Source organism: Euleptes europaea, chromosome 2 (genome assembly GCF_029931775.1).
Source record: "Euleptes europaea isolate rEulEur1 chromosome 2, rEulEur1.hap1, whole genome shotgun sequence".
NCBI classification, from domain to species: Eukaryota; Metazoa; Chordata; class Lepidosauria; order Squamata; family Sphaerodactylidae; genus Euleptes; species Euleptes europaea.
The window spans coordinates 94111362-94122702 of NC_079313.1; the positions used below are offsets into that span (position 1 = coordinate 94111362).

At 43.0% G+C, this 11341-nt stretch overlaps 1 protein-coding gene across 1 annotated transcript in view; it reads right to left on the reverse strand.

The window, feature by feature from the left end:
* Positions 1–6588, reverse strand: part of PLXNA2 (plexin A2) — a 451224-nt gene extending 444636 nt beyond the window's left edge. Inside the window, exons 1-2 of the mRNA XM_056844100.1 lie at positions 5351–6588; positions 2270–2452 (exon numbers count right to left, since the gene is read on the reverse strand). Of these exons, the coding sequence (XP_056700078.1) occupies positions 2270–2452; positions 5351–6538 (1371 nt within the window). The 5' untranslated portion in view covers positions 6539–6588. The remainder of the gene's footprint in view (positions 1–2269; positions 2453–5350) is intronic.
* Between the last annotated feature and the right edge of the window lie 4753 nt (positions 6589–11341).

An 11341-nucleotide genomic window follows, 5' to 3' on the forward strand; every position in this document is an offset into this window, starting at 1 on the left:
TTTCAAAGTGCCAATAATTATTCTCTGATAACTGAACATGTCCAGGAAGAATAGGTAGTGAAGGTATAGGTAAGCATTCTGACAATGAAATGGACCCACCCAGCACATGAGTACTGTCTCAAAACCCCCTTGAACAAAATCACTTTCTGGTGAATCTTAAAAAGGTAAAGGTAAAGTTCCCCTGTGCAAGCACCGGGTCAATCCTGACCCATGGGGTGACGTCACATCCCGATGTTTCCAAGGCAGACTTTGTTTGCGGGGTGGTTTTCCAGTGCCTTCCCCAGTCATCTTCCCTTTACCCCCAGCAAGCTGGGTACTCATTTGACCGACCTCAGAAGGATGGAAGGCTGAGTCAACCTAGAGCCGGCTACCTGAAACCGACTTCCGTTGGGATCGAACTCAGGTCGTGAGCAGAGCTTTTGACTGCAGTACTGCAGCTTAACACTCTGCACCATGGGGCTCCTGGTGAATCTTACATTCATTGAATTAACAGCAAGTCCAAATTCACAAGCACCTGCTTCTTAATGTGTAAGGGCCAAACCACACATGCAGTTATTTTTAACTCAGGCTCCCTGCAGCCACACAGCAGTTGTGGGGAATGGCATGGACAAAATAAAGGAGAGCCTGAATGGACTCAGAATGCTACTGGGGCGGGGAGGGCTCCTGCCTTCCCCTCCAAGCCATTTTCTCATGTGGAAATGGTCCTGGGAGTTATTTTCCTGTTGTTTGCTGTTCCGCATGGAATATTCTGTGCACATGGAGCAGCATGGAATAACTTCCCCTGGTGGTGTTTCTGCACAGGAAAATAGCTTGGTGGGAAGGAGGCAGGAGCCCTTCCTCCCCCTGCAGTGGTGTTTTGAGCCTGTTTGGGCTCTCCGGTATTTTTTAAAAGCCATTTCCCACAACTGCACGGAACCGAAATCCAACTCACGAAAAACCCGAACATGTAGTTTGGTCTAAAACGGTTATGTGAAGGCAATCAGGTAATACAGATGAAAGGGTGCAATCTAACTCTGCGAAAGTACAGTTAATCTCGTCTGGGAACATGTGCCTATCACAAACATCAAGCAAAAATCCAAAGATGTGACATTGTGCCCTTGCCAGAAGGTAATCACTTACTGTCATCCTATCAGATCTGGAATTATCTTTTTCTTAAGTGTCCATATTTATGTATTCTTTCATTCCACTGGTACAGTCTCAAGGAAAGTTTCAAGGGCAGATGAGTTATTTTTAAAAAAAATACAAATAAATGGTAGGCAAAATTTTGCCTCAGCATGTTCAGATGTATTTCATAAGCTGTAAACAAGCTTTTCAATTACCAAAAGCGTGCATTTAAATCTTTAGCAGTCTTTTGCAAGATCATCCTGACAGTCCTGAATACCTTACCAAGAAAAGTTATGTTTCAGCTGCTTTGCTGGGAAAAACACACACATTTTTTGCTAGGAATCATTATCAGTCTATTATAAAATGTCTCTTTTTCACTTGAGAATAAGAGAAATATAAACAAAAACCAACATCTACACATTAATGTCTATATGTTCACTCTTGGTTTTAATACAGTTCAACAACCAATGTATAAAAGACTTTTAAAACTCTAGTCAAAGCCACTTCTTTAACATCAGCCACTGGCATCTCAGCCATTCAATAAATAAATACATTAACAATGATATTTCTTCCAAACAGCAAGTCATTTTGGAAGACATGCATATTTTCTAAGCAACACAGAAGTTTAGACTTTGATCAAATACGAAATGTATCTAGAAAATGATCAGCTACACAGCTTCAGATGACCGTCAGACGGCAGATAGATCCCACGGTGGAAGAAAGTGGCAAATAAGTGAATAATGTAAACTTGGCGACATTGAGTAGCATCACCCTAGGAGTATTCCTATGCTTTGAAACAATGAGAATTCCTCAAGTGGACATCTGAGTGGACAATTCCTGCACATCCCCATCTTTTAATATTACGTCACTTCTGCACCTATTCAGCGTTTGTAATGGATGGATTTGAATTTATACAACAATCAACAGTAGACGCAACAGTAGTTCAACTTACCTCATGATTGTTTTGAGGAGTAATCTATTAACTCTTTTTTAACACGAATTATTAACTATTTTTTAACACGAACTCTTTTCTAACGTGAACTTTTAAACAGTAAATAGATTCCCAGAACTAACAGAAGTTGGCAGTCCCCTTGTGGACCACCAATATATGGAGAAAAGAAAAGACATGGCCTCGGGCTCCCTGGAGCCAAAAGTGCAGACTTACCTTTTTCAGCTTGCCACTCTTGGTCCCAACAAACACCACACTATAGTCATTGTATACATAGGAAGTGACAGAAGTCATCCGATCCCGGCTAGAAGTGTAAAGGGTCACTCCCTCTACAGGTATGGAGCCTCCCAGTGGCTGGTTAATGTCCAACCCACAGAAGTTATCATCTATTGGGACTGGCTGAAAAGGGAAAAAAAAACACATACAGGTGAGTGTGAAAGAAATACAAAGATTATACTTTTTGAACTCTCCTAGGAAAAATCTGATTGACATACAAACATTTTTGATCATTTGAACCTAAGTCAGCATTTTGAAATTTGAGGCCAGGAACAGTTGTTGTTGTTTTCTGTGTTTGTTTTGCTTTCGAATCGCTTTGAAACCAATCTTGGAGATTCAGTTCACTGTATCATTCTTGAATCATATGTTATGGGTCAATTTGACAATGCATGCCCACCAACATACCAGCTTCACTCATTGTAACACAGCTGTGATTTGGACAGCTGTGTTACAAGAACTATGAGTGACCCTCAACGTTTCCACACTAACAGGAAAACTTGCTTCTTCCTTCTTCTACAGTCATAAAATCCTTGACTGGGGTTTGTCCACACAATCCTTCAAGTCACACATCACTGCCGACTACACTGTTGTTGTTGTTGTTTTTCCTTTTGTGTGATTCAGTCTCATTTATGAGAACGACACTATATCCAGTTCCAAGAAGATCTAGCTGAGAGAGGGATGGCCTGCTGCAAATAATTTCATTAAAAACCCTCACAGTTTCTCTTAAAAAAAAAAAAAAAAACCAATGCCTGGTCATTTGCTTATGCCAGTTCACTTAAAACTATGCACAGTACCTATTCCTGACCTTTCAAAAACTACTGTAATGAGATGGCAAACAAACAGATCAGATTGTTTAAAATAATTGCCTGGTGGCAACCCCACTGTTATCTGATCCTTCTGTAGAGCACCTTAGGACCAAGTAATGGTCAGAAATCCAGTCTGCTTACTCCGTTTATCTTTAATGCTACACAAATAAAAGCTTTCCTATGGTTTGCCATCAACCTCGCTGCTGTGGAATGCCTGTGCAAAACCCACTCAGGTCAACAGTTTCATGGACCCCATCGTTGCCATCCTCATCACCTGTCCTGATTGGCTGAGGCCACCACTCTGAAATCCTGGGACAAGGGAGGAATAGCAAACCCCCTTTTCCCCTCTGTGGATAAGTGCACAGTGCAAACTTAAGAGTGACCCAAAGAACTGCATAAAGAGGGTGGATTAATTTGGATACAGGAGGAGATTTTGTGATTGTTTAATACTCCCTTGTTCTAGAAAAAACATTTACAGACCCACACAAAATGCCATCCAAAGCTCCTTCTGAGAAGACAAAGACAGCACAATCTATTTTTCATAAGCACTCCCTCCCACGTTTTCCTGAGTCATATCTTGAATTGGCATTTTACCTCCATAGCCCAGCAAATCCAGGGAGGCAAGTAAACACTGAGCTAACCCCTAACTATTTTTTTCATCTTTCTGTGATTGCATTGCATTTCCTAATTAAACAAAGACTCCCTCTCTCTATTTGGGGGGCTTTTCCCCCTAGAAATGATCTGGCAGAAATATGATGGCCAAAATCACCTTCCCTACTTGTGAAAAATCAGCTGCTAGTCGCATGGGGAGTGCAGGTGTCTGCACTCTGAAAGGAAATTGTGATTTCCTACTGGAGGCTGCTCCTTCCTTTCAGCGACACAGCCAACTCTGTCCTGCACAACGGTATGAATTGATAACAGAGTTAACGTTCCACACCCTCAAAGCACTTCCCCTCAAGAAGATGGGCACTTCAACCGGCTGAGCAGAGCAGCAGAAAAGACAGCCTCTGTCAATCCCACGGGATGTTCTAAGCAGCTGACAGAACTGTGCAGTTCCCCTTTTCCCTTTCCCAGGTTTCTTTCAAGACTGTATGCTTGTGAAACAAGCTGGGTTCAGAAGACAGCTTGTGTCGAGATGCTGACTATCGGAACTCTAGTCTTGACTTTTCCGTTACCCTAGAAAAGTCCCTTGCTCTTGCTCCTGTCTTCTCTAAACAGGAAGAGAGAATAAATGACTGTTCTTTCTCTGCAAGCACTCAGAGTACTTCAGTAAATGGAAACCCTTGAAGAGCAAACAAATGTTATTTATGCAGTCAGGGCCCAAACAAGATTCCGACCTAACTGCAGACAAGCTAACAAACCTCACGGTCTCGCTACTGAAAAAAACCCCAGTTTCCACTAGCTGTGTTCATATAGCACCTTAAATGAACTGCCTCTATTGGTCGCCACAAATTTCTTTATTTGCTCTAAAGCTACAGATAACCTTGATTTTGGCAGCAATCCTGAGGAAGCTTTTCTGGAACTATGCCCTAATGAATAGCATGGGACTTACTTCTGTGTAGGCCTGCCTAGGATTGCTCCCTTTGATATGGAAAGAGAGGTTTCTCGGTTCTTCTGTACCTGCTAAAATGGGACAGCAATATCAATCAAGAACAAAGAAGGGGACTCTAATTGTCATTAATCTTTGAGGCTCATTTGGATGAAGCCTTCTTGTTGGCATTCCTTGGAGCCTCTCTCAGGTTTGGTATCAGACTGGGCAGAAACCGAATCCTCCAATTCAAATGCTTTGTATTACTGGCTTCTATTACCATAATAACAGAACTATTGCTCATTAAAGAATTCACCTTTCCATCATGATACATGAATCAATTATATTCCTCATTTTGACACATGGGGACCAAAGGCAGAAACAACTTGACGACACTTTAAACAGTAGTGTTTCTAAGTGAGAATTGTTTTCTAGACAATGCTTTCCGAATAGCCTGCTAATGGTGACAGAATAGCATCGGTGCTTTTATTTTACACCCAGGCATGCAAAAACAAAGCCTGTATAACAGGGTGAGCCAATAAGTGAGTTATTACTTGAACCTGCTTGTTTATAACCATCAAATGGTATTCAGAAAGCCAAGAAACAAGTTCTTGGATCACAGCATGCTTCTGTTCTTCATACCTTCCTCCCAAGGAAAGTTAACTAAAATACTACGAACACTCTTACCGCCTTGGTACACTGAACATCTTTCCCTAGTAGCCAGTTGAGTTCCAGGTTGCCTTCCCCCTGGTAGCAAGACTGCAGGCGGTCCTTAATTTGGCCATTGATTGCACGGATGGGGAAGATGCAAAGAGCTGAGTCATCAGGGGGCTGGTGATACTGTTTCTGCCCTTTGGAGAAGATGGCAAAAAGGACATCATCCTGGCCAGTGATATTGAGAGACCTGGCCAGCACCTCCCCTGGCTTAGAAAGGAAGGCAGCCTGTAGGAGTCGATATTCCACATCACCCTTGACACAGCCAAAAGGTAGAGACACATAGGAGTGGAACTTGGGGTCATCCTTGCAGAGACGCACAATTCGAGATGTGTAGAAGAGATCACTGGCTGAGTTGATAGATACGCCCTCAGGTGTCTCTGGTTGGACAGTTAGAAAATAAACAAAATTGCCACTGGCAAATCCGTAGATATAGAAGATATCAAAGTGAGAGATCAGGGCCAGTGTGTCTGAGGGGATTTTGATGAGCGATGAAACAAAGTCGCTGTGGAGCTCGTAATCCAACATAGCTGATGACTCTGGGTCACGTGGCAGCTTGCGGCTGGAGAGAGTGGGGAAGTAATCCTGCTTGCCATCCACTGCCGTACCAATGAACAGCTTCCCATCCTCACCCTCAGAACGAACTATAACTCCATACATAGTGCCAGTCTGGTTAACGCTGGAAAGATAGTGCTCTTTTTTGTGAGATGGCTCCACCAGTATGAAAAGATCATCCAGTCGCAGAAGTTTGCATACTCCCTGGTAGAGGCTTCCACAGGCCAGCAACCTATTTTCAGAGTAGTCAATGATCAGCAGCTTGTTAACATTGTTGGTGAGCGTCAGAATCTCACTGCAGGGTTGCACTATGAGCGGTGGGTAGCAAGACTTGTTGTCCTCCTCGGGTCCTGTCTTGTGAGCTACCAAGATGGTCAAATTTCCAGACAGCTTGTAAACCCGATTGATGGCTCCCACATAGACTGCTCCAGTGGCCTGATGGACAGTCAAGTGGTTGAAAGTCCAATCACGGTTCTCAGAATGAAAGGTGTTGTAAATGGAAGTGCTTGCGGCATCTCTTGAAAAGGAAACCAAGAAAAGAAACATCAGGGCCACTGACCAGCCGTCGGAGTCCCATATCCGAGGCCAGATCTTCCTCTGTTCCATCCTGCAGTGGGGAGTGAAGAGGCAACAGAACGTGACCCTCAAAACTCCCTGTGTGTGTCTCTTGCGGCCGCAGCGTGTCTCACATGGTTCTGCAAAAATAAAAACACATGCGCAAGAGAATAGATTAGACCAGAAGCATCCTGTAGATACAATTCAAGCAGGCTTTTTTCATTAAAGACTCCTTGAGATAAAATAAGGACATCTCTAAACCCATGAAGAACAAGCACAGTTCCCATTTGGGTAAACAGGGAGGGCTTTAGCACTCTGTTCCACCTCTGTGCATTAATTGTTATGCACTTTAACTTCTCATAATATGCTCTGAGTCATGAGTTCATTCAGCTGCAGGAGGGAATAATCAATCTCAGCCAAAAGACAAGTGTTTTGCAGACAGTTCACCTACCCAGTCATCAGATCTAACAACCCTGGCTAGAGGGGCTTATTTGCAAGGTGTTGAATTGACAGGTGAGTAAGTGGGGTTTCCTGCCCATGAAATCCATAGGGGTTACAATCTAATTAAAGAGAAAAATCTCAGGCGGAGAGACCTCACATGTTGGTAGCACCTCCTGCTTCTGCATGCCTCCCATTCACCAGGAACTTGGTTCTTTAGGCGGTGTCTAGACCTGCTTAGATTGCTCTATTGTAGCATGAGATTTCATTAACAACAACCTACTTTGGCACAACTGATAAATTCATTTGTACAATTTGGCCACTGGGGTTTGCACGAGGTATGGGGAATGCCTACTTTGTAAGGTACGACGTGGCTTTGTACCGCTGTTCTTGCATGGAAAAACAGTACAGAGAAGAGAAGACACAGCACTGGAATATTAGCTGTTTTCTATTTATTGTACAAGGGAAGAAGTGCAGAGAACTACACTGAACTATACTGATCAAGGAGATTTGGGCAATATACTATTAAGCATCCTGATAACATAAAAGACTAACCTCCAATCTGCACATATTTGGCTACGATATGCACATGAATGGAACAAAGAAATGAGAAATACATCTGAGCACATACCTTTGGATATCAAAACCAAGCAACATAAATAAGACCCAACAATTCAATCTTTACTTTTCCCACTTGCTCATTTGTCCCCCTTCTGTGGCCCATCTTTGCTGCTACTGTGGCTGAGCCCAAACAGCTGTACCATGGAAACCTGTCTTCTTCCATTCACTCCTCAGACCAGGTATAAAAGCCCTCCAGATCAAGGATAAAACACTGCTACTGTACCAGAGGAGACAGAACAGAGTGAGGCAACATCTTCAGGACTGGCACTCAGGCAAATATCTGTATCAGCTCCACCAGTTAGCATTTTGAGACTCTTAAGATACTTCCCTGATCTCTCTTCCGTAACTCCTTAATGTTTATTAAATTCAGTGGCATGCCAGACTTACATTTCTTAGAAACATTAGGCTGAAGAACATTTGAATCAAGTAACTCAGGGGATTTAAATCAAGTGTAAAGATAAGAGACAGGGATGAACCACCCGGGCAATGTTTAGTTTCCCTTGGGAAAAGAAAGTGGAGGCTTTTCCCTGCTCCCTACCTCTAGTAAGAGTGAATCTCTTTTCGCTGATGCCATTTACGCCTTTTGCAAAGAATTATTTCTGGGTTTTTGTCAGTTACATAACACGTTGTATGGTGCACTGCACTGAAACTTGATGAATCTCCACCTCTGCCTCTCTCTTCTGCTATCTGAGGCTCACCCATACTAAGACGGGATCAACCCCTGCTCTTTGTTGTAACAGCAGAGCAGCCTTTGATTGGGTCTGGCAGGCAGCAGCTGTACACTCCTTTCAACACTGGCTTGCAGTCCTTTTTTGATTTGTACGCTGGCCATCAGCTGCACATAGTACCTGTCTGAAAGAACAGTCATTGCAAAGGGCTAGAGTTCAGCAGCTGCTCTTATTCTTTTACTACAAAGGCACTCCCTGGATTGGGAAAGCGCTATTCAGGCAAGACCTGCAATTGCTACACTTCTCACTCAGGTGTTGCTGGACAACTGTGTACCACAGTGAAGTCCTCTGATTTGGTATAGTTGGTACTCATCATATCTATTTCTGAGAGCCTGCTACAGGTTACACTGGATTTCCTGCAGCAAACCCATGTAGTCTGGAAGTAATACATGCACATTAGGGTTGCCAACCTCCAGGTGGTGGCTGGAGATATCCTGCTATTAACACTGATCTCCAGCCGATAGAGATCAGTCCCCCTGGAGACAATGGCCTCTTTGGCCATTGGACTCTATGGTGCTGAAGTCCCTCCCCTCTCCAAACCCCACCCTCATCAGACTCTGCCCCAAAATCTCCAGGTATTTCCCAACCCAGAGATGGCAACCCTAATACACATGCATGCAATACTTGAATCTTTACATAGCTGTCTACCGGTGTCTGGTAATCTGGATGAAAAAATTTACTTTCTGTAAACTTTACACATGTGCTGTAGCAAACACTAATATAACATTAGTCAAATATTTCTTGTAGCAATCATAACACTGCCAAAAAGAAGCCATTATCACTAGAGCTGCATAAGCATTCTAGCAGAGAACTGATCTTAAGTGGACTTGATGCTGAATTCTATTGCAGGTGGAATTTGGTGGCAAACTGGAACAGATCAGGACTTAACGGAATAAATTATTCCATCCTCATTTCAAAAGGCTTGTCTAATGAGGCCCTCCAACATCAGAAAAGCCCCAGAACCCCCCAAAATCCAGGTAGCTCATTGATAAAACTGGAGCATCTGTACTTTTTTTGGTAACTTTAATTCTTTTAAAGAGCTTTAGCTTCTGGTAAAATTACAACTCCCAGGATTCCTTGGAATGAAATAACTTTAATATTTGCAATGTAGGTGCACATTTTGCCACCCCTAAGCATCCTCCTCCTAAACTCTTGTGTGGCCTTTTTTGAACCTGGTGGTGATAGAGGGAACATACCTCCTCCAGCATGGTGTGTAGTGGTTAAGTGTGGCAGACTCTAATCTGGAGATCTGGATTTGATTCCCAGCTCCTCTCCATAAAGCCTGCTGGGTGACCCTGGGCTAGTCACAGTTCTCTCAGAACTCTCACAGCCTCACCTACCTCACAAGGTGGCTGTTTTGTGTGTGTGTGTGGGGGGGGGAAGGCGACTGTAAGCTGCTTTGAGATTCCTTAGGGTAGAGAAAAGCAGGGTATATAAAAAAAACTTCTTTTCTCCTTCTCCTCCTCCTCACACCCCTGCTTGTTTCTTGAAAGAATGAAGAGGTGATTCTGCCAGGCCCTTTCAGCCCCTTACAAAATGGTAAAAAGTTCAACTTTTGGCAACTACGGCTGGTCATAAGGTTCTACAGTACAGGCATTTGGCTCCAGTACTTTATAGAATATCCAGAAGGACGAGTGCTAAACAGAATGATATGAGCAACAAAGTGCTGGAGCAAGACCTTTTTGAGAACCTTTCTCCTTCTCCTACTTCCCTTTCATTCACACACAGTCATAAGGTTGGGATTTCCTTAGGAAATGGGAGGCTTGACTTAGAAAAGCTCTGGTTGTGTCATGCTGGCTTACCTCAAACAGCCTTTTATCCACCCTTCCAGGATACAGAAGTTATTAAAAGCCCGGTTTTTCCTAATTATTATTGTCCTTGTTCTCTCTGAACTGACCATCCTCTCCCCTCCCTCAAGTCGTATGAGACAGAAAAAGAAAGAAAGGAGATGAAATGCTTTATGCTTCATAATTTCTTTTCCACCTCAGAATTTGCCAGTGACCTAAAACACTCTGGAATGCAGCTACACACTGCTATTTACAGGACAAATAGCTGCTAAGCAAGAATCAGAACTCCTTTTAACTTAATCCTGTGAAAACACTTTAATACAATTGCTCCCAAAAGCTTATTATCCATGTGCCAGTTCCAATATGATCTCATACACCTGAGGGCTGCTTTTTAATGCAATAAAAATAGCTTCCAGCTATGTGGAACCATATCGTCAGAGAATATCAGAGATTAGAAGCTTTTGTTCTATGATTATTGCCATTGTATCAGCTAGAATCCCTAGTATATATAATTCTTGATTTGGGCAAAAGCATTCCATTCCTGTTGCCAGTTTTCTGTGTAATTTATAGAAAGTTATCTTTTCCCTTAAATACCTCAGCTGCATTTTACAGGTAAGAAATGAGCCCAAGAGAAAATTGTGCCAAATCCATTAACAGAGCCTACAAACACAAAACACAGTTTCAGTGTTTCTTTCCATAACAGTGTCCATATTTTCTAAAGGTGAGTAAATAGTGACCAGGAACATAGTGGGAGGGGGCGTGGAGAGAGAGAGAGAAGTTTTCATCAATGTTAAGACAAAGTGATTTCTCTTACAGGAAAAACCTTAACATTTTAAAATAGAGGAAACACATTTCTTAAGAACCCAGGCAAGGGCCTCTTCTCTCATCTACTCAAACATTTTCCCCCACTTGGAACTACACAAGCATGGCATGAAGCTGAGGGCCCTTCCCTTTTGCTTGTCCCCAGAATCTGGTACACATAGGGTTGCCGAACCCCAGGTACTAGCTGGAGATCTCCTGCTGATTCAACTGATCTCCAACCGATAGAGATCAGATCACCTGGAGAAAATGGCTGTTTGGCAGTTGGACTCTATGGCACTGAAGTCCCTCCCCTTCCCAAACCCTGCCCTCCTCAGGCTCCACCCCAAAAATCTCCAGGTATTTCCCAACCCAGAGCTGGCAACCCTAGGTATGCAGAGAGTACAATACTAAATAGAATTACAGCTTTCTGAAGGGTCAAACATCCCATTACCTGTGACATGAGTTGGACTGGGGCTTCC